Here is a 24,487-nt window from a genome sequence, read left to right as displayed (position 1 = left end):
TCTTTCGCAGCAGATTGACAAAAGGGTTGTTCGTTTTACAACGCCAAGCACTGCCCACCTATTGTTTGAGCATTGACTTTTGACCTGACTTACATTGACCCCTCCGTGTACTGCCGCAGGGGGGAGAAGACGTAGGATGCTGCGTCTACGTGTAGCTATCCACACGAGGTGGGCGAGTCACATGGCGGCTAACAGCCCTTGCCCCGAGTAGTCAGTAAGGCGTACAACTATGGTTGTGTCTGTGCGCCTTTTCCTCTGCTGGTGTGTGCAGGAACTAAAGAAGCCGTTTGACAAGGCTTGGAAAGACTACGAGACGAAATTGTGAGTGCGGTCGTCTGGTTTCGATGTGGTCAGATTAGTACATTGTTGTTTATTCATCACATTCTATAGTTTTGCTATTTATTCTGGAGCTAAATCGATTGGTTACCTTTTAAATATATATAAAACCAGTTAAGAGCCCATTCAGATCGGAATTATATTTTCATAGCGAGACATGGGTGTAAATACCAACCTGGTTTAGGCCATGTGTCCGTGTTCAGTTCAGTTTCCCGAATTATCCCAGGCCATCTATAACGAGATAATCAGGCCACACAAGCTGTTGTGTTGTCACGGGTTTTTTATCACTACCACAAACAAATTTATTATTTCACACATGTCTGTTTTTTTTTTGCTTAAAAAAAATCACTATTTTCAGTTTGCATTAACTACACCCATGTATATTGATAATTTTTTTAATTTACCAAATATGAAGCACTTCGCCACTGAATCTCGCCTAAGAGTTTACCTAGCCCAGGGGTTGGCATCCTGTGGCTCCGAAGCCGCATGCGGCTCTTTAAGGACTGCTCGCGACGTTATTTAATAAGGAGCACCGTCACGTATTCACATGCATTGCAGCTCTTCAAAATATGGAGCTTTTTACCGAATTAGAAAAAAAATGTGTCGTTTTATTTGCCGACCCCTGACCTCGCCTATTGTCAGTGTTGTTTATGGGTGACAAATTGTGACTGTTGTTGTTGCTGCGTGTGTTTTTGTGTTGTATTTGTACGTGAACCCGGCGACACGAGTTCACTTCTCACTCACGGCCAACACCAGTGACGATCATCTGAACTGGTCCTGGGCCCTGCTGTAGTTCGGCTCAACCTCAAATGAGTACTTAGTTTGATCTTTAAACATCGCCACTCGGGAGACAAAGGCAGTCGGGCATGATTCTGGCCACCCACCCACCTCGTGTGCCGTACTGGCCGTCATAGATGTTACTCGCGAACAGCACTTGCCCCAACAGTCTGTTGAGGCTTCACGGGGCGGGGGGGGGGGGGTGTCGATCATTCGTGTGTTGTCAATGTGCGGATCGTGTACGTGTTCCGTTCCCGTAGCTTGAAAATTGAGAAGGAGAAGCGCGAGCAGGCCCGGCAGCACGGCATGATCCGCAACGAGATCACGGGCGCCGAGATCGCCGAGGACCTGGAGAAGGAGCGCCGCATGTTCCAGCTGCAGATGTGCGAGGTATCCGTTCGCCCGTCCAGGGGTCTCTCCTGCCCTTCTCCCGTTCGCTTGGTTCCTTAACGAGCTCCTGCACCCGGTCGTGAGACTGCGTCCGGCCTCTGTTTGTTGTGTGGATTCTGGCTGCTACGGCTTCGAGACCGGGCCCATGGCAGGTTTAGCGAGCGGTGGGCAGCGCTCCTCAGAACTGCAAAGCCGGAGTGTTTGGCTGAAATAGCAACTTATAACAAAAATAATATTTTCATTGTTGTTGACATTTTTTCCCCAGGTGTGTAGAGTCTGCCTTCCTAATTCTAGATTTGAAGTTTTCGTGACTGCAAGGATTCATACTTTTTGAGTTTTTTCGGTAAAGTCACGTAGGTAAAAAATTTAAATCAATTAAATCGCGACGTTTCGGGCGCAACACAAGCGTCCTTCTTCAGGTGGGGACAACTTAGCAAAAGCACACCGCTTAAGTGTGTCTCAGAGACACACGAAAGCACACCGCTTAAGTGCCCAAAACGTCGTGATTTTATTTATTTATTTTACCTGTCTGCCTTCCTAGTTCTCTTTCTCCACCCATTTCTGTCCTGGGCCATCTCCACATCCACTCTATAGTCCTTCATACCCTGGCTCTCACCCACTTCCAACAACCTCTCTCTCGGACTACCTCTCGGCCTCTCTCCGAGTGCTTCCATGTCCACCACCTTTCTTCCGACGTGGTGTTCTTTCTTCCTAAGACATATCCTAGCCATCTGAAGGAACTTACAATAATAATAATGATAATGATGACAGTAATTCCCTTTACTTCCCACAGGAGCCTTACTTAAGTTGCAGAACCCTTTTTCAACAGGATTCTGCTTTGGAACGTTTGGCATTTTCCATAATTGAGTGTTTGGCTTTATGTGGGAGACAACCAGAATAACAAAATAACCCGTGCATACGTTCAATGCTTTATGCAGACAGTTTACAAAATCCATTGTTGTGAGGCCTCTCCTTGCCAACATGGAGCCCTCCCCTACATCACCTCTTATTCCCGGGCAGTCTTCCACCAATGTACTAAGAAGACTCGAGTTTGCTTAAAATTCCAAGATCTGCTGAGATTACGGTTATTAGGGTGATTTGGCCGGGGCAACTTCACAGGTTGTGAAACTACGAGTAATGGAACCGGCCGGTCCAGTCTACATACCACGGTGATGGTGTTGTACGTGTGCTGCCCATTGATTTTTGGGCGCTGTGACCCGTCACTTATGTTGCATCGTGAGCGCTGCGATGAAGATGAACGGTGGCGTCCTTCCTCCTGCCCCCTCCGCAAACTGCGACAGCGGACTTGGTTGTTTGTGTCTTGCAGCAGCTGATTGGCATTCAGAGTAACCGCGAGAACACTTAAAAATAGTTTTTCCGAGGAAGAACAATGCATGGGGAATGCGGTGGTTTTAGCCGTTGGTACTGCAGCAGAATAGATTTGGGCAGACAAGGGGGGGCGGGGGGAGCATGAGCGGGTTATAGTTGGCAGAGTTTGGCATTCAGCCCACGCTGCTCACATCAATACGGATCAAGAATCAGTGCCCTGCACACATTCACTCCTCTGGGAGACAGATTCGGAATAGTACAAGAACAAACTAGGCACAACAAACCAGCCATGCACCCTCACCTACAGCCATGCGTGTGATGTTTTATTATTATCGAACACTCCAACTAAGGTTCAAATTGGTAATGGATTTCCTCTGTCCGTTTATCTGTATGTATGTGATGTGGGTCATGATAACTCTGTTAAAGAACATCCAATAAAAATTTATAAATGTATTTAAAATATTCTTGCTGTTATGGATTTACACTATTTAAAACCAGGCAAATTGCTAAAAGGAGTTAACTAATGCTTGGTGATGAATAAATAAAAAAACAGCAGTAAAAGGTCAGCCTTTTTGGCCAAGACAAAGACACCACGCCGTCGGCGAGCTTGCCTACCCATGACGTAATTGTGTCATGTCACCTCGTGATGTGTCATGCCGTGTAATGTCATCTCATTTTGCGACTCGCAAGCTAACATTTTGGTTGTTAAACGCACGTTTTGAAAGCATAATAGAATCCATGCATGTGCATGAATTTCCTGCCTTGTTTTTGTAGTGATCATCTCTGCGGTGCCTGCTGAAGGCTTTGTTTATTCTGAGCGTACGGAAGATATTCAACAAATCTCCTTCACATATTTTAAATTACGTCAGGTTGTTTGTTACATATCCGATCTTAGGCTTTGATCCAAAATTTAGTGTACAGCCTGTTTGTGATTGCGTGATATTCGTATCTTATTCTCTTGTATAAATTTTTTTTACCTTTAATGCTTTTGTAATTGCTTTTCAAACTCGTGACTGCCTGCCAGGTTGACTTGCCTAGTTGATACAAACAAGCGTAGTTGATACAAACACTCTTCTCCCTCAACACCCCACTCTGCCCCTCTTTGCCACGAGGAGGTTTTTGGCAACAGAAGATGGCACTAAGCCATCAAAATGATAGTGCCAGAGAGTGACTGTGTGTGTGAGTGTGTGTTGAAGCTATCACTTTTTCACTACTATATGACATTACTTACAGATCAGCTACAAATGAAACACTGAACAGACGTTACCCGCTCTATCGTTCTGCTGTTCGATTTGCCCTGGATGGACCATACAGGACCCACTTTTGTGACCTTTATTTAAATTATAATCCCATATCACTCGCTGCAAGAAGACATTTACATTGGACCCTGTTTATCCTTAAAATATTTTTTGGGAAAATCTACTATTTACTTTGTGCATTCATTAACACCATTGTCAAATCCAACAAACCTGAGATATCCATCTCATTGCCCTTTAACTATCCCTGGAGCGAGAATTGGATGGGATGACAAAGCTTTTGCCATTGCAACACCAACGTTTTAGAACAACCTCGTTTCTTCTCTAAGCTATTGAATCTTCATTATAAAAAATATCCTTAAACAGAAGACCAGTGGCAGACACAGCCACATTTGAAAATGTGATTTTAAACTGTGAACCTTACCCATGTATGGATAGTTCAAATATAAAGTGCATTCTAGTCGAGGGACTGTATTGTCTTGGTGGTGTCTTGGATTGTTGTTGTTGTTTTGCTGCCTTGCCTAAGCTTACATTTAGTCTTGACAAATCTGCAGGAATGTACGTACGGTTGCGATTTGTACATCCATGCTATATCTATGTTTATTTCTTACTTATTCTTGGGTCTTTCCCTAAAGTCACGTAGATAGATTCAAAGAAATTAACAAAACAACGATGACGTTTCCATCGCAACAAAAGTGATCGTCTTTCTTTTCCTGAAGACGACCGCTTGTGTTGCGATGATCGAAACGTCGTAGTTTTTTCTTATTTTTTGTTATTTTCTTTGAACCTATCTACGTGACTTTACCGAAAGACCCAAGAATATGAATTCCTGCAGTCACGAAAGCTTTAAGTCAAGATTTATTTCTTACTTTATAAACTTTTCTCTGTCTTACTCTTGTATCCTGTATTGTATTTTTTTGTTGATGTAACTTGTCGGCCTGCTTCTACTGGACATCTGTGCAAACAGCTTCATAGCTCATCAGATTCTTCCAGGATAAATAATCAGATTCTTAAGTGAATCTGGGAATGCTGTTATCGTGGTTAATCCACTGCACTACAAGCCCAGCTACCCGAGTTCGATTCCCAACCATGCCTAATGTCAGTGGCGAGCGTGATCGGAACTTGCCCCGGGCCTCCCAAAGGTCGACTGTCTTGAGTGAGTGCCTGGTGCGCTGTGTAAACATCAGCACCGGAGAGACAAAGCGGGGCTAGGCGTGGTGCTTGCTGACAGGACTTGCCCTCAGCAGTCTATGTAGACTGCATAGGTAATTTAATGTGTGAATAAGTGAGTGTACAGCTTGGGAACATACATTGGTAAAGTGCTCATTCGCTGGCCATCAACATTTGCCCTCCCATCTATGTATTCGATATCTTCTAGATTTGAAGCTTTCGTGACTGCAAGACATTCATTTTCTTAGGTTTTTTTCGGTAAAGTCACGTAGGTAAAAAATTTAAATTCATAAAAGTAAAATAAAAAATAAAATAAAAATCACGACGTTTCGGAGGCAACACAAGCCTCCGTCTTCAGGTGGAACCGTCACAGCACGATTGCTGTATCAAGTGAGAGAAATTCCAAGAAAATAGTCCTGTTTACTTTTATTAATTTACATTTTTTTACCTACGTGACTTTACCGAAAAAACCTAAGAATATGTATTCGATATCCTCCAGATGCTTCGGTTTACTCCCACATGCAAAAAACTCAATAAAGAATTGGCTTTAGAATAGGATGTACGTAACGATTTTCTGAGAGTCGGGTCACGCTTTCTTATATTACTTATTCAGCGTGGCGGTCAACGTTCTGAAAGCATCTGCGTGAAAGTTTATCTGAAACGCCGATGTGCTAATGTGCTGAAAATAACTATAAATCGTGGCCTAATGCATGAGTTAGAGTGCTCAGTTTGGCTGGACGAGGTTTCACAGACGCGCGTGATCACCTCGGGACAACGATTTACATTTATAGTGCGTTTAAATGCCCCAGCATCTCAGAGCACCTTTAGTCTCGTCTCAACGTCACCATTGGCCTGCGGCAGTCGAGCCTTGGGGGATCCCACAACTCATTTCTGCACCCTCTCCGCGTTCTCTCTGCTTGTGATGGTGCAGTATCTCATCAAGGTCAACGACATCAACACCAAGAAGGGCGTGGATATCATGTACAGCTTCATCTTGTATTTCCAAACGCAGTACACGTGAGTGGCCCAGTACACGCACAGAGATGCACACACACATGCTAACATTTACACTTGTACACAATGACAAACACCATTTTGCCATACACTGTTGAGGCAGATGATTTCTGCTAATACTGTTGAAACGGTCATTTCCCCTCTCATGAAGTTGCGTGTCCTGTCAGCACTGCGTGCCTCGTCACTCACGCTGCCTACTCTCTGTTTGGTATCACAGCTTTTTTCAAGATGGTCTCAAGATAATGGACAAATTCAAGATGTGCATCGACAAGGCCAAAACTGTGCTGGAATCCGTACGTACAGCAACAAAAACAAGTCGTCAAAATGCGACCGCATCTCACGATTCAGTGTCCTCTATCGTGGCAAAGTTTGTTTTTGCCCCGATTATCTTTTTTACTTCATTGCTGTATTTTATTTTATTTGTTATTTTTCCGTTTGTTATGTTGGTGACCCCAGGTCACTCTTGGAAATGAGATACATCCGGGCATCTTGAGTTCTTACCACCTGGTTATACAAATACATTTGACTCGACAAAACTTATTGACTCAGGAAAGCTTCACTGAGGTTCACAGAGAGTGCCCACTACAATGCATAATCAAGGTTTTTGGGTCAGATGGCGTTATTTATAAATGTGTCGTAACCCTCCACCACCCGACATGGCCAAACAGTAAAAAATGTTTCACGTTTTTCAAAGGACAAAATAATTCACTTCTTTAGCCCACCGGTGTGTTGAAGAGAGAATCAACAGCATTTAAATATGTGAGTAGTCCGACGTTTCGCTGATAATTACAATCAGCTTCATCGGGCAAGAATGGTGAAGCTCTCCTGTTGCTTCCGGTCTTAAATAGAGCAGCAACATCAGGGTGACGTCATCATTCAATTCAGTTCAATCTGGTGCAGTGATTGGAGGCAAAAAGCGGGAGGGTATTGTAATTATATAGATTGGTAATTAATCAATTGTTATTCATTGGTATTTGTTTCCCTTATAAGAAATTGTAATTGTATTTATTTAATAATACGCTTCCAGGCCGCACAATGGGACGTTTGAACAATCCCATTGATGATGGAATTGTCTCTGCATGCTCATAACTGATTCCCGATTACTATATTACTCTATTAGATGATGTGATTGTAGGCTTGCAGCAATTGCCCCCACCGTGCAACTTCCCAAGCAGTTACATCTATTGATGATATTTGAGGTCCCACATGAATTCAACAATTGTTTACTTTTCTACCTTCAAGTTGGAATTGTCTGCCTCGTTTTTTTCTGTCTTTTTGCCCATTCTGGAAAGGGGCCGTCCATAAATGACATCACGCACCTAGGGGGGGGGGGGGGGTCAGACATTTGTGACGATGTGTGACGAGGCGAGGGGGGGGGGTTTGAGAAATGTGACGTCACATCAAAATGTGGAACTTTAAATAAATATAGATTTGTTATAACAACACTGATTGTTATAACAACACTCCTACAACATCAGAGTACAGCGCCACATTAAATACGCACTACAATGACAATAGTTAAAGCGATTTGAAGCATGTTTTATTTTCAAAATGGAAATATGGTTTCGGGGGGGGGCAGAGCTTAATGACGTCATATTTGAGGGAGGGTCTGACTTTTTGTGACGCCGTGTGACGAGAGAGGGGGGGGAGCAAAAATCGTCCAAAATCACGTGACGTCATTTATGGACGGCCCCAAATGAGCTTTCTTCCTCTTACTGACATTTCCCCACTCGTGTGTGGGCTCTGCCTTCTCTACTTCATTCCAGAGAAGAACAACAACACAAAAACAACTTATCTTCTTTCGGAAGATAACTGCAGTTTACATGATTTCAGAAACCTCGTTTCTTCTCCCGCACGAGGCGTATGTGCAGGACACGAGCTTGCATGTACTATTTGTAGTTAATATGAACATTGACGTGAACACGTATTCTTCCGGAAACGGGCTTGTATGTTGATACAAATCTACTTGGTGTAATTTGCAGGTCAGTATATTTAGACAACCTAGTTGTATATTCATCCACCATTTGTACTGCAGTAATACCCCAATTTACGTCTCCACCGTTTGTCGTTTCGCAAGTACGTTGTCACTTTATTAACACCACCATCTGATTTCCGTTGCCTCAACCCACACTTACGTCGCTGACAGCATCATCCGTCCTTGCTCGTATCCATCACCTCGGCCTTCGCTTCCACTAACCCCTCTTAATTGCTTCGATTTGTGGCGTTTCGACATTCGGCATCGCACCTTTCAGGATCGCATCCCCGAAGTAAACCGAGGTATTACTGTACAATGTGAACAACAACATCGAAAGGACTCGCTTGGCACAGCTAATGCCGGTGGTACACGTTGCTGAAGTCAAACCCAAGAGCTCTCGTCTCTCACCGATCCATTCCGTCGCTCGATCTTCAAACCCGCCCTGTACCCTGGCCACCTCCCCGCGTGGACAGAGCAGACGGGAGGCTGCACGCTGGTGAAACGAGCATTTACTTTTCAAAGCATGCACCCAATGAATGTTATTTATTTTAAAATCCATACACGGGACAGCTCGGTTAACCGAGTTTTACAGCAAGGCTGCCATGGGCATGGTGTTAGCTATAAAAACACAATTTTTTATTTCGACAATAGCTGCATTCAATCTTAAACAAATATGGCACTCGTAATAATGCTGTGAATGGCTGGCCACGCGTGGGGAATGAATTTCCAATATTCTGTTAATACCGTGAAATAATATGAATTTGCTCGCTGCAATCAAACTGAGCCTTGCTGCTCTGCCTTTGAAGCTCAAGTGCTAATGTGTAAACCGTGAGGTTCGCTGATTCCCTGTGTTTGATCTTTTTTCGTCTTTTTGATTTGTAAGCTGTAGTGATTGCAGCTATATGAACTGAAAGGCTAGCTAGACATTTGCTCACGGTATAGATTAGCGCGTTGCGCCAAAAACCCAGCAACCCGGGTTCGATTCCCGCTCGTGGCAAACACCAGTAACGATTATCTGAACTGGTCCTGGGCCTCCCCTAGGTCGACTCGGCCTCAAATTGGTACCTGAGGTGGTGCGTAAACTTCGCCACTAGGGAGAAAAAGGCAGCCAGGCATTGTACTGGTCACCCACCCCTTCGTGTGCTGTGCCAGCCTTCATAGCTGCTCGCTAACAGCACTTGCCCCAACAGTCTGTTAAGGCTTTATGGGGGATCTCTGTCTTTTGTGTGGTGTATTAGCTCGCATATTGCACTGATTCTGGAAACTTAAGTTTGAGTTCCAACCATGGATAACATCATTGGTGGATGGTATCTAAACCGGTCCTGGGCCTCATCCAGTTTTACTCAGTCCTAGATTCAGTTTGCCCTCTGAGCCGAATGCTATACTGGCCTTAATAGATGCTTGCTAACAGTACTGTACTTGCCCCTATGTTTTTTAACATAGGTGGGGAACCTACAGGCAATGACTTAATTTCAAACGATCTGTGACCACATGAGGAACCTACCACTTCAAAACAGCCCGTAAAAAAGATTGATCCGAAACTGCGATCATCGTCGCCACACTACACGAATCAGATACCCGAGGGGAATATTTTCGAAATTAAAACCAACACTTCGCTTGCAGTCTTGGCATGCGACGCAAGGGCCTCTTGTACGTATGTTTGTTGAACTTCTGTCGCGCCGTACGTAGCAAACCGCGTTAATTCGAGGTGCGATTGACAGTCGGTGACAGCCTCGAGCGAGGCGTGCCTTCAACGTGTGGTTACCCCGCCAAGAGGCGTTCGACGCTCCCGTCCATCCCTCGGCAAGGATGAGGTTCCGCAGGCCCCGTTGTGTAAGGTTAAGTGGGGGCGATGCTTTGCGTCCCCTGCCTTTGGTGTTGCGCGGCAGGTGACGCAGATGCAGGACGAGGAGCGGAACCAGCTGTGCGTGCTCCGAGACGTCCTCAAGACAGCCATGCCCAGGGAGTCCCGAGAGGTGAGCCGTGACGTGCGTCTGCCTCCTGTGTAGTTGGCAACACCCACCGGTGGCTAAGAGATGTTAACTACCTCACCTGGTATGCAGGAGGTCGTGGGTTCGATTCCTACCCAGACGCCTGTTGTCTCTCTCTCTCATCATCACGGTGGCGAGATGTTAACTACTTTGCCTGGTATGCAGGAGGTCGTGAGTTCGATCCAGACCCTGACCTCTGTTGTATAATTGGAGTTCGTGTGTCTCTCATCGTAATCATCGTCACAGTAGCGAGATGTTAACTACCTCGCCTGGTATGCAGGAGGTCGTGGGTTTGATCCCGAACCTGACGCCTGCTTTATATTTGGAGTTTGCATGTTCTCTTTGTGGTGGTTGCGTGGATTTTTCTCCGTGTCTTCCAGTATTTCCCTCCACATTTAGAAGTAACATGCGTTTAGAGTAATTGGCTGCAATACATTTCCATGGACTATCATTTGTGGCCATGTCGCTTCTGAAAAAGAGTTATATAGCTTAGTGAGCTTTAACTGGTAAAATAACATTTGTATAGTTTAGAAGCAGTAATAGATTAGCACGTTTGTTCATGTGACAGCGTTCTTACTTGGCTGAGCCGGGCGGAAGAGGGTTTACAACGCGCATTTTATTCGCACGGTTATGATCCAAAGATTAATTTTGAATCGTATTGCATTGGTCGCGAAAGCCTGCACGCGTTTTGCATGCCCCAATGTATGTTCCACTCGCATCATACGTCCCATCGTGCGCCCCTCATAATCATGACCGCTCTCATACCAGCAATGCACAAACAGAAATGCTGTGAACTCAAAGACATACAAGATTAATCGTTTTACAACTTGATCCTCACCTACAAGATAGGCGTGTCAAATTGGGCGTTTTATATATAATCAATTATAATAGATTGGTGGAACATACCAAGATGAAACAAATGATACAGACAATACAATACAAACATGACAGAACAAAAACATGTATTCTAGAATCGAATCTTGACCCTGAATCATAACAGTTAATTTCATATTGAATCACTCTGAGTGGTGGGGGTGGGCGGTTTGGCAGGGGATGGGGTTGAATCTTTCTACGCCTGATCTCTAAGATGCAACTTTGCCGTGCTAAGTTGGCTCCAAGGTTGGTTCCCAACTTTATTTCTAGGCGCTTATTAACAACACTGGTCAGACAAAGGCAGGCAAATGTTTGTGTTTGTGGGCATATGTCCCGGCTGATGCCAATTCACGGATCGCTGTCCGTGTGCACAGGAGTCGCAAGCAAAGTTGGCCGGATACAACCTGCATCAGCTGCAGAGCAACAAGAACTTTGGCAATGAGAAGACGGGCTTCCTGCTCAAGAAGAGCGATGGGTAAGGCCAACACAAAGACTCATGCTCACTCGGTCACCAACCCATGCAATTGGCACTTGCACAATCACCCACCAGCTGACTCACTCGCTCCGATTCTTTTACCCACTCAGCCCCCAACCCACACACCCACCAACTCACTCTCTCACTCATTCACTCACTCCCCTACTCACATTTCTAGCCACTCACCGATTCACTAACTCATCTACGCCCCCACACCCTTATCCACTCGCTCACTTCAAATATATTTTCTTTATCGTCTGCACACTCATCCTTTCTCAGTGTGTAATATTCACCATAATAGGTCCTCGCTAACATCACTTGCCCCAATAGCCTGAAAAACATAAAATAGGCTTCTTGTAGATGTATGAGTGTGTGTGTCTATTTCAAATACTCACTTGCGTGTGTTCATCTTTGCACGTATTTGTGTGCGTTTCTTTTGAGTGTGTGAGAGTGCATATGTGCACGAGAATGCGTGTTAGCGTGTGCGCTTTTGTATATCATTGTACACATTGAAATGTCCATCATTGCGGCTGTCTTTGTGTCGGGTGCTTAAATTCTTACTCGACTATGCCTATAGTTGCCTGGACATAACCCCTTTGTCTCTGCGTGCATCCAAGCCTGCAAGTGCCATTCTTTGTGCCGCTTGTTTTTCTGCACGTTCGCATGCACGTTCGCCAGCGTGCATGTGCGTGCACGTTGTGTGCACGCACGTCACCGCCACTCCCCAATTGAGCGGAGTCATTCCACATCACGGCGCCATTTACTGCCGCCCTCCCCACCTTTAAGTGTTGACATTTTCTCGGAAGTCTACGTCCAAAATCCCCGGCTCCACACCACTGTTCTCGGAGCCTTGACCTCCTTCAATAAATTGCCCGCTATATTTAGACCTCTCTGTTTTCCTTTGGGATGCGTTTCTAAAATAACAGGAGGATGCCCTCTGACCCGGGTAACGTGGAGTCCAGACCACAGCAAGGCGTTGGAGTGCAGTCAGAATAAGAGGGCTGGCCTTTTTGCCAAGTCGACGTATTTAGAAGGGCGCTAGCACGGCCCCTGAGCACGTGTGTGTACAGGATTGTCGGCCGCTGGTTCTTCGGCTCGTCAACAACACGCAATTCGAAAACATTATTCAAAAATAACTTTCTTAAGTAAAGGTTATTGTATGTTTTGTTATGTCTTCCTTCGTGAGCGTGTGGGCCAGCGCGGCATCGCTGCAGAAACGCTGCCACTCAGCGGCCTGCTGCACCTCTATTACGCACGATGGGTTGTTGCCCTATCCAAGCTCGATATCTTTGCTCAACCCTGCTTAGCTTCTGCGAGCTGACGAGACTGGGAGCATTCTGTGTGGTTTGGTCACGAGACTCCGTTGTGGGTACCATCAGGCAGTGCAGGAATATCAGCTGGTTTACAACGCGCCGATGTCCGTTCTCCCCCCGCCTTCACCAACCCACACTGAGCAACCTGCCGAATAATGGTTAAATTAATCCCTGCAACCCACGTGGCGAGGTTAGGCCCTCGCCCACAAAAGTTGAATATTCCGGGTTAACACCGTGTCCGTGCACTGAACCAGCACCACTGAGACCCTACGTTCGAATCGAGGCAGCTTTCGTATGCCAAATTGAATGAAAAACTAAATCTGGATAACCGTAGCACAATTTTAATATCACTTGGAGATTAAACTAAATGAAGGATTCTTATAAAAGCTCGCATTGCCTATTGTACACCTGTTGCTTATGGGTTGGTGAAGGCCCCTCCTAACTGCTAGGTTCTTTCAGTTTGTTATCAATTCTGTTCGTTTATCAGTGTAGAAGTCGAGACTGAATGCGATTTCACTCTCCCAGCTACATGAGCCATGCCCGTGTGATCGATGTGGTGTCCTTGGCCAACTGATGCGACTTGTTAACCTCTTACAGGATACGGAAGGTTTGGCAGAGACGGAAGTGCGCCGTGAAGGGTGCATACCTGACCATCTCGCATGCCACGGTAAGGGCTGATATGGAACCTACGTCCCATTCTCTGTGTGTGTGTCTGTGTAATCAACGTGCTCGATTAAAGGGTGGCTCGTTGGGTTCAAAATTCGGGTGTCAAGAGCACTGAGCTGTGATTGATTGATGCCGGGCAGCCGATCTGTGGATATAAAAGCTCTCAAGTGTCGAGCGAGTGGTTGGCCTTTCAGCCGGTCACCAATGAGCACACAAAGTAATATCACAGGAGTGTGGTTTCTCACATGAATCTTAATAGGCCTTGCCCGGCTCGAAGAGTGAGTTTGGCAAATACACGTACAAGAAGTATAGTCTTGAGATTGTAGCAAGGTAAATTTAAAAAAATAGGCTATCCACTTAAATACTAAATAAACAACAGGCCAAATTCAATGGTAATTTATGAGGCTATAGAGCTGAAATATATCTTTGTGAGGATGCTTGTGTGTGTGTGTGTGCGTGTGTGGGCACACGTGAGGAGCGGTAGTGTAGTGGTTAGCGCCCTGCGCTACGAACCCAATGATCCGAGTTCGATTCCCGATTATCTGAACTGGTCCTGGGCCTCCCCTAGGTCGACTCAGTCTCTAATGAGTACCTGATGCGGTGTGTAAAAATCGCCACGGCGAGAAAAAAAATGTGGCGGGGCGTGGTGCTGGCCACCCACCTCCTCCTGTGCCGTGCCGGCCTTCTTCCTAGATGCTCGCTAACAGCACTTGCCCCAACAGTCTGTTAAAGGCTATACGGGGGGGATCTTTGTCTTTGTGCGCACGTCAGGCGAACCAGCCGCCTGCCAAGCTGAACCTGCTCACGTGCCAGGTGAAGCCGTGCCTGGACGAGAAGAAATGCTTCGACCTCTTCTCCTGTAAGTTGCCACTCCTCACCCGTAAACGGGGCCCCATCAGCCCAACACTCCAGTTGCTCCACGGGATCCCAATCCAATCCCACACGGATTCCAAGATCACGCTCACTGTCTTCAAGATCCTCCACCCCCTTCCTAGGTCTCATCCCACTCTACTCCCCTCCACACACCCTCTGACCTCCCCCCCCCTTTCATCCCACTCTACTCCCCTTCACAGATTCTCCGCTCCCATTCAAAATTTCACTTGGTGAGAGGTCACTCGCTCTCCGCTGCTGCCCCCGTGGTCAGGAACTCCCTTCCCCCAGCCCACTGTGCTGTCAGCGCCATGCCCCTGGTGAACTCCTTGCTCAAGACCCTCCTTTTTACCCCGGCTATGATTGATTGACTGCCTTACTCCCTAAAACAAATCTGCGCACTGGTTCTGAACAGCGTCTTGACATTTGGTCAAATTCAGATACCAAATAAATCCAACTGGTATTGTACTGTATGACATCCAGCCCCTATGGAAATTACCGACCAGCATAGCCGAGGGATAGTATTTTGTTCAGTGTTGTGTGCTAATAGATGCTTGTGTGGTTGAGTTGCTTGCCTCTCAATGGCATCGTCTTATTTGTATTTTTGCAGACAACAGGACATATCACTTTCAGGCCGAAGATGAGCTGGACTGCTTGAAGTGAGTGTTTGTCTTTTAATTCAATCATTTTATTTTATTGTTATGCTGGTTAGAGTCCATGCTGAAAAGACAGATTCATTCCGAAGCTGTAAGTTTTGGGCTGTCTGCCGTGAGTTTTTAGCTACATGAATTCGAATGAAGCATACTCTTTGGGTCTTACGGTAAAGTCACGTAGATAGGTTCAAAGAAAATAACAAAAAGCTACGACGTTTCGACCACCACACAAGCGGTCGTCATTGGGAAGAAAAAAGAAATGAGTGTTTGTCTCATTTTTCTTCCTGATGACGATCGTTTGTGTTGTGGTCGAAATGTCGTATTTTTATTACACACTTTTATTTAACTCACTCTGTCTGTTGTTGTTGTAGTATCCTCAAATATTGTAACTCAATTTTAACCCACTTCCCAATGTGGTATCGACTGCAAACTTGGTATACTTATGTCTTACTGATGACAATACTATATATTCTATCATTAAAAAAATAAATTAAACCATCTGTTTTATATGTTAAGTTTCGGCTTGGGTCTAATTGTCCACGCTCAACTGATGTTGGCTGTAAATCACCACGGTCCCTTACGTTATGGCAAGCCTCGGGGCCACTTCCTGGAGTTGTCGAGTTCTGCCATTACCAGTACAGTACATTTCATTAAAGCGTGTTTTTTAAAAAAGTATTTTAGATATTACTTATTTAGAATTTGTTTTGTTATTTTATTTGAACCTATCTACGTGACTTTACCGAAAGACCCAAAGAGTGAATTACTGCAGTCACGAAAGCTTTAAGTCACGATTTCGAATAAAGCAATTCACGTCATGGCATGCACTGCCCTCTGCCGACAACATAGCCCCATAGCAGCCTAAGACTTCAATTTTCATGAATGGCCGTGACCCATCAAAGCCCTCTGTAGGCACTGCTCTGCTTAGCTGCTGAGATGTGCGGATATCGGGTGCCATTCCCTGCGTAGGTGTCTGCTGTATAGGTGGGTCTTAAAGGTGCTGCCACTGCCTGCACTAGAGGGAGCTCAAGCGAGCCCCCCCCCCAGACGGCATTGTAGCGTGTGTAGGTTCGCGCTTTGTGGTTAACGCACAGTCCATTCTCAGCCGCTGTTTTTCACCCCTGCCCATGCGCTGCGCCCCCTCCGCCCTGCCCCACTCTGCGAACAGCTGGATCCAGGTGCTGGTGAACGGCAAGGAGGAGGCGCTCAACAGGGAGTTCTTCAACGACAGCGGTGGAGGCGTCGGTGGCGGCTATGTGGAGGGCAGCAGCGCCGATGACCTCACCAAGGCCATCATCCTGGACGTGCAGCGGCTGCCCGGCAACAACATGTGCTGCGACTGCTCCGCACCCGGTGAGGCCCAGCCCTGTAATCACAGTTCAGACGTTATTGAACAAAAATGTGTGCGTGCGTCCGATGGGGAGCAGTAGTCTAGCGGTTAGCACGCTGCGCTATGAACCTGGCGACCCGAGTTCGATTCTCGCTCACGGCCAAAATCGCTGATGATTATCTGAACTGGTCCTGGGCCTACTCTAAGTCGACTCAGCCTCAAATGAGTACCTGGTGCAACGTGTAAACATTGCCACTAGGGAGACAAAGGCGGCCGGGCGTGGTGCTGGCCACCTAGCCCCTTGTGTGCCGTGTCGGCCTTCATAGCCTGTTAAGGCTATAGGGGGGATCTTTGTCTTTAGTGTATGTCAGTGGCTATGTTTGCGTGAGAGTCATCATTGAACAGTGGTGCAGCGATTAGCACGCTGCACTTCGAGCTGGGAACATCACAGCCAGTTATGACTTAAACTGGTTGATAACGTCCTTCCAATGATTGCTCAGTTTGTACCCATCTTCTCGGTTGAAATTGTGTCTGTGTCTATATATATGGATGGCTTCATGAACAAATCTTTGTTGATAGCCAGTGGGTTTGTAAAGTACCTTCGTCTTAGAGAAATCAATTTCGTGTGAGCCCACCGCATTAAAACAATAATCAGCTACGGCCGAGGTATTGGTTCTACCGTGTTTCAGATCTGCCTTCTGTTCATGAACCTGGTCCGAGACATGTCGGTTAGTTTCCCCAATGTAACTACTGCCGCAGACACAGCTTAGTTTGTAGACGCCGGGGTATTGCATGTTAGGGATCACATCCTTCACAGATGGGATCAGATCATGAATTTTATGTACTGTGTTAAATTGAACTTGGAACTTGTGTTTGCTCAGGTTTTTTGAAAAAATTTGGTGACCCCTGCTATGTATGGCAAGGTGATGGTTTTGATTGGGTCCTCAGATGGTTCTTTCTCACCGGTTGGGGTGATAGCTTTGTGGATTGTGTAGTCTGAATATCCATTCTTCTTGAGAGCTTGGTGTACGTGTTTCAGTACATCGAGCTCTATGGTGTAGTTTTGATAAGGGAATTTCTTCTGGGATGGATGGTGGTGGGAGTCAGGTTTAGATATGCATCCGTATGGGTGGCTTTCCTGTAGACAGAATGTCCCATTGAGCCATCTGGTCTCTTTTTGATTAAAACATCCAAGAATAGTAACTTGCCATCCTTTTCCACCTCCATGGTGAATTTGATGGCTGGGTGTATGGAGTTGATGTGGTTGAGAAATTGGTTGAGAGCTGGTAGGCCATGTGGCCAGATGACGAACGTGTCATCTACGTACCTCTTCCACAAGGACGGACGTAGAGTGAATGCCTCGATGGCATCTGTCTCAAAATTTTCCATGAAAACATTGTCTACAACTGGAGATAAGGGAGAACCCATTGGGGTACCTTCAACTTGTTTGTAGGATGTTCTATTTCAGGTGAAGTAGGTGTTGGTGAGGCAGTGTCTCACCAGGGCCCGTACATCAGCATTCAGGTCTTTAGAAGCTAACCCCCCTTTTCCTGATGACGACTGCTTGTGTTGCAATCGAAACGTCGTGGTTTTTTGTTATTTTTTTGGTTATTTTCTTTAAACCTATTTACGTGACTTTACCGAAAGACCCAAAGAATATAAAATCCTGCGGTCACGAAAGCTTTAAGTTTAGATTGATCATTATTAATATTATTATCTTAAATGTTCCCTTAAAATACAGGGGGGAAAACGTGCCCGCCCTTATAACGTGAACAATACGGTCGTCGTGGTCGTCGGGATGTCGTCGTCGCGTCTCGAGCCATTGACGAGGTCCTCGCCGGTGGTTTTGCTCACGCGCGGTGAACCGTGTCGCACAGACCCGACGTGGCTGTCCACCAACCTGGGAGTGCTGACGTGCATCGAGTGCTCGGGCATCCACCGGGAAATGGGAGTGCACATCTCCCGCATCCAGTCTCTCAAGCTCGACCGCCTGGGCAACTCCGAGCTGCTGGTATGGGGCAGCAAAGCGCGTGCACACGCACAGTCACACGCACGCTCACACATTTACGTGTTCACACATACACGCACAAATGCACACACACACACGCGCTCACACAGTCACGTGTCCACACATACACGCACAAATGCACACACGCGCACACACAATCATGTGTCCACACATACACGCACAAATGCACACGCGCGCACACACATTCACGTGTCCACACATACACGCACAAATACACACACGCACGCGCACACACAATCACGTGTCCGCACATACACGCACAAATGCACACACACGCACGCACACACAATCACGTGTCCGCACATACACGCACAAATTCTTGCACGCACGTATGCACACTGACTCACAAGCACAAAGTCATGATAACAAACGTGCATGCACCCGCGTATATTCACATATATACCGTACTCCACGCACCTATGTACGTGCATATGCAAATGTGTTTACTAGTGTGTATACACAACACACATAGGAGTACATACACACACACGAGCTCAGTTTTTCCATCCGTTGAGGCTCAGTCACCCCCCTCATCCCCACATGGTCAGCCCCCCTCCTCCAGCCCCCTCCCACCCTGTTCCTATGCTGAGCAAGTTCCTCCTCCCCCAAGACCTCACAACAATGCTCAGGAAATCTGCAGACCTCATCCTGGGGCTTGGAGATCAGGTTGCCAATCTTCCCCTTAAGAAGTGCAGTAAGGGGTAGCACTACGAGTGATTTTTTTTTCCCACGGTTTCAAAGCGTGCTTTGTGATTGCGGGCTACCGATGCGGTTTTCATCTCCGCGGCAGTCGGCGACCCTAGCTCATCCTCGCAGCGCCGCACGGCTCTCCGAAGGTTGCGATTGAGCCTTCTCATTCTTGAGAGCGGGCAGTTGTAGATGCTGAGGACAGCTCCGTTGCTGTTCCATTCCAGGTGAAGTAAGTGTTGGTGAGGCAGTGTCTCACCAGGGCTGGTACATCAACATTCAGTCCTTGTTGGACCAAATCTGCAAAGATTGCAATTGTGTCAGGCACAGGAACTTTAGTAAACACCAACACTTCACCTGGAATAGAACATTCTACAAACAAGTTGAAGGTACCCAATGGGTTCTCCCTTATCTCCAGTTGTAGCCAATGTTTTCATGGAAAAATTTGAGACAGATGCTATCCAGGCATCCACTCTACGTCCGTCCTTGTGGAAGAGGTATGTAGATGGCACGTTCGTCATCTGGCCACATGGCCTACCAGCTCTGGGCCAATTCTTCAACCGCATCAATTCCATACACCCAGCCATCAAATTCACCATGGAGGTGGAAAAGGATGGCACGCTACCTTTCTTGAATGTCCTAATCAAAAAGAGACCAGATGGCTCAATGAGCCATTCTGTCTACAGGAAAGCAACCCATACTGATGCCTACCTAAAACCTGACTCCCACCACCATCCATCCCAGAAGAATTCCCTCATCAAAACTCTACACCATAGAGCTCGCTGTATTTCTGACCGTCACCACCTAGCCAGTGAACTGGAACACGTACACCAAGCCCTCAAGATGAATGGATGTTCAGACTACACAATCCGTAAAGCTATCACCCCAACCGTTGGGAAAGAACCATCTGAGGACCCAATCAAAACCATCACCTTGCCATACATAGCAGGGGTCACCAAAAATATTTCCAAAATCATGAGCAAACACAAGATCCAGGTTCGATTTAACACAGTACATAAAATTCGTGATGTGATCCCATCTGTGAAGGACAAGATCCCTGACATGCAATACCCCGGCGTCTACAAACTAAGCTGTGTCTGCGGCAGTAGTTACATTGGGGAAACTAAGCGACATGCCTCGGACCGTGTTCGTGAACACAAGGCAGATCTGAAACACGGTAGGACCAATACCTCGGCCGTGGCTGATCATTGTTTTAACGCGGTGGGCTCACACGAAATTGATTTCTTTAAAACGAAGGTACTTTGCAAGCCCACTGGCTATCAACAAAGATTCGTTCATGAAGCCATCCATATATATAAACACAGACACAATTTCAACCGAGAAGATGGGTACAAACTGAGCAATCATTGGAAGGACGTTATCAACCAGTTTATGTCATAATTGGCTATGAAGTTCCCATCCTACCACCTTCCGATGTTAGTTGTGCTTTACGCCCATTTCAAACTTGCGCTTTCACAGTCACTTCGTGTGCTGACCCCTTGGCTGCGGCTCTGCGATCTGCCATTAACTTGCTAATCTCTCTTTAACATGCTCATTTTCAACGAACCACCGCCAGGCTCGCTGACGAACACTTACTCATTGGCTGCTGACATTTGGGCTACGCCCATTTCAAACCCTTATAAACAGTTTGCCTTGGAAGCTAACCCCCCTTTTCCTGAAGACGACCACTTGCGTTGCGATCGAAACGTCGTAGTTTTCTGTAATTTTTTATTATGTTCTTTGACCCTATTTACATGACTTTATGGAAAGACCCAAGAAGATGTAAGAAGCGCGATAAGAGCATCGTCCGATTTGTCAAACATCGGCAGATTATGATTTTCGTTGCTCAATAATAGCTCTAAAATAACAGTAAAGTTCACGATAACAGTGAAAGTAAAAAACAGTATTACTGTAAGCCATTCAGTTAGTGCTTTGTATAACATTTTCCATAGTGATGTCATAATTTTCTGACAGAATGTGCATTTAAATTAGATTATCAAGTATCACTATTTAAAAAAACCTGTGGCTGGATTATGTTACGTGAACTTGCAGTTGAATAACAATTTAAGCATCTTTATTTGTACTTGAAATAAATGGTAGCAAAAAAACAGGGAGATTAAACAGTGAAATACAACGGCAAATTTAAGTATAACCAATATCACGATAATAGTCGAATCGTGAATATCCAAGACCGTGTCGTTAAAAAATGACACCGCAACAGCTTTACCAGCCACCTAACGATCAGCGCCCATAGAAGGTGTCTACGTGTGTTGAGGAGTTCCCACGGACGCACTCAGAGACGTAGGTAAGTTAAGGGCTTTCGCCGAGGGTTTATTAAAGGCTTCACAATACACACAAGGGTACACAACTCCCAGGGGCTAGAGGTCCTACTCTGAGTCCGGGTCCCTGCCGGCTAGCTCCGGTCTCTCTCTCTCGTGTCGGATCGGGGACTCTGCCGACTCCACGGACCGGAGAGAGAAGCACCTCTACGGCTACCACCAGCTTCTCCCCAGACTCACCACTCGATCCCTCTCTCTACCCCTGGTTCCCTCTTCACCCTTCGTACTCTACCCGTTCCCACAGTGACCCTGCTTTCGTCACGGGGTCTCCCTTAAGTACTCTAGTAGACGTGACGTCATCGCACTGAACGACACACCTGACGTCACGTCCTCATTTTACTCCTCTACACGTGCGTGCGCGGATCCAACCTGGCAGCGCATTCTAGTGTGAGCAAGCATATGTGCCCGGCAGCGTGCAACAGCGCGTCATTGTGTGGGCGCGTGTGGGTGGCTTCGCGCACCAGCCCGTCCGTGCGATTGCGCACGTAACGATGGCAACGCGCGTGGGGCAGAGCGATGACGACGTGCTACGCGTGTGTTCCCCCTTCCCAATCCCGCGCAGTTGGCAAAGAACGTTGGCAACACGAGCTTCAATAAGGTCATGGAGGCCGAGCTGAAGAGCACAAATACGGCCAAACCCACGGCGATGAGTGACATGTGAGTTGCCTGCTACTGCCTCTGTTTTGGCTGCGAGCCTCGGAAGGAAAACGGCAGGTGACGCTCTCCGTTTTCCAGGGTTGTGGGGCGAGCGGTGGCTCGGATCAAACAGTGAACACGAAAAATGCAAAATGTATGCGACTGGGGCTGTAAAATGTACGCATTGCTAGCTTCATAGAATGGGATTGAATAACCCGGATTTCAGTTGTCTGTGATCGGTTTACTTGCCGTCATGTTTGTGGCCACGTGGTTATCTAGTCACTGACCATCAATGAGTGTGAGGGGTAGCTGATAATTCAACAAGATATTCTATGAATGTCTATGTAGGCATGCGAGAGTTGATGGCGGTGACATGGCCCTGCAGTGGCGCATTCGCCGCTTGTTGTTGCGGAGGTTCAGGTTTTAAATCAGGCAGGCCGCCCTGGCTAATACTGCGGTGTATGTTTTAACCTTAAGACACTCCGTACCGTCTGCTTCACAGCGGACATTCAAGAGCCCATGCCAGCAGTTCGAAGAAGAGTAGGCTGTGCGTGCTGGCATCAAGGTCTAAATTTGACAAATTTGAAAAATTACTCCAAAATTACCGAATTGGGAAACGCATAGCGCCTCCTACTGTGACAATATTAGCACGACCCACCTGAAATACAGTTGAGGCTCTGTGATGCTTTTCTGGGTAAAACAAATGCTAAACTATAGGTAGCTTCTCCATCCATCGTGAGTTGCTGCAGAATGTGGAATTACCAGCGCTGGTTCAGGACCATCAGCAGAGAGAGAGACAAGAATGCCACCCAGCGCTCCATCCTGCCCTTTGACCTGAAGCCTGTGTTGCGTGGGATGGCACAGGGAGGCGAGGAAGGGCTTCATCATGGCCAAGTACTGTGGAGCGGCGCTTCGCCCAGAAGCCCGAGGCGACTGCTCAGGACCTGCGCGTGGCCTTGGTGGAGGCGGTGCACGAGAGGGACGTGCTCAAGCTGCTCGTGGTGTCCGCCAGCGGGGTCGACCTCTCCGCCTCGCTGCCCAGCACGCGTGGACAGGTGGGGAGCGCCGGGCTGCGTCGGCGATGCATGTGCAAGTCTCCCAGTCGCCCCCGACACGCTGTGTAGGCTACACGAGGGGGGGTGGATCCTTCTCTTTGTTTTTGTCTCTTGCGTGCTTGTGCAACACCAGGAGGCGGGCGAAACTCCACTGCACTTGGCCATCCGGCTGGCGGATGTGTCTCTGCTGCACATCGTCGACTACTTTGCGCAGAACTGGTGAGGAGCATTTCGATTTAAAGCTTTCGTGACTGCAGGGATTCATCTTCTTGGTTCTTTCGGTAAAGTCACGTAGAAGGGACATAATAAAATAATAAAAATAAAACATAATAAAATAATTATCACGACGTTTCGGCCACAACGCAAGCAGCCGTCCTCAGGTGAAGAACAGGTCTGTCGGAAAGACAGTGTCTGAATGACACTGTTCTTCACCTGAGGACGGCTGCTTGCGTTGTGGCCGAAACGTCGTGAGAATTATTTTATTATGTTTTATTTTAATTATTTTATTATGTCCCTTCTACGTGACTTTACCGAAAGAACCAAGAAGATGGTGAGGAGCACCTTGCACCCGCGGGTGGCCTTTCTGGAGGCTGGAGCCAAGCTGCACGAGTCAGCCTTTCTGTGGCACTTCGTGTGCAGGAGCTCACGAGCCGAGAGTCCATTCGCGATCAGTCTGCAATGTTTAAAACAAAATACTGCAATGGACTCTAGTAACTTTTCATCCGAATATTGTCCGGTGCTTGACATTTGCATTTCCCGCTGTGTTATAGAGAAGACTGAACTTCATTTTATGACCAGAACTCCAATTAGCAGAGCCTCCAGTCAATCAGCGAAATATATTGTTACCCGCAAATGAATTCTTATTCTCTGCGTTATTACATGGATATGAGGATTTCCCCAGAAGCGGTCTGCCGGAAGTAATATTTTTGTCCTAGGATCCACATTTTCACGGATAAACGAGGTCAAATTTTCACTTAAAACTTTCGTGACTGCAGGAATTCATATTCTATGGTTCTTTCGGCAAAGTCACGTAAATAGAAAATATAATAACAATACAATTATACAAATAAAAATGTAAAAAGTGAATAAAAAATAATACAAATATCACAACGTTTCGATCGCAACACAAGCAGTCGACCCCTTGTGTTGCTTGACTTTACCGAAAGAACCATAGAATATAAAAGAGGTCCGTTTGAAGTGATGGCAAATTCATGAGATTGCTTTTAGCCACAGCTACTCGCGCAGATAGAGCATTTTTTTACGGCGAGACTCTTGTAATAGAGCTCTCCCCACATCAACGTGGATGAGAGGAGTGTCACTGTGTCT

The 24,487-nt window shown here is 46.6% G+C and overlaps 1 protein-coding gene across 1 annotated transcript in view; it reads left to right on the top strand.

Annotated features, from left to right (window-relative positions):
* The window catches only part of LOC133349252 (arf-GAP with SH3 domain, ANK repeat and PH domain-containing protein 1-like), a 90,425-nt gene that overhangs the window by 51,173 nt on the left and 14,765 nt on the right, over positions 1–24,487 (top strand). Inside the window, 15 exon segments of the mRNA XM_061562595.1 lie at positions 272–321; positions 1,374–1,503; positions 6,190–6,275; positions 6,490–6,565; positions 10,137–10,223; positions 11,486–11,586; positions 13,497–13,566; positions 14,337–14,424; positions 15,046–15,094; positions 16,254–16,438; positions 18,293–18,426; positions 22,033–22,127; positions 22,971–23,004; positions 23,006–23,161; positions 23,295–23,380. Coding sequence (XP_061418579.1) covers positions 272–321; positions 1,374–1,503; positions 6,190–6,275; positions 6,490–6,565; positions 10,137–10,223; positions 11,486–11,586; positions 13,497–13,566; positions 14,337–14,424; positions 15,046–15,094; positions 16,254–16,438; positions 18,293–18,426; positions 22,033–22,127; positions 22,971–23,004; positions 23,006–23,161; positions 23,295–23,380 — 1,427 coding nt within the window.

The sequence above is a fragment of the Lethenteron reissneri genome, chromosome 29 (assembly GCF_015708825.2).
Source record: "Lethenteron reissneri isolate LAM-NWPU_2019-01 chromosome 29, ASM1570882v1, whole genome shotgun sequence".
Lineage (NCBI taxonomy): Eukaryota > Metazoa > Chordata > Hyperoartia > Petromyzontiformes > Petromyzontidae > Lethenteron > Lethenteron reissneri.
This window is presented reverse-complemented; position numbering and strand designations above follow the sequence as displayed.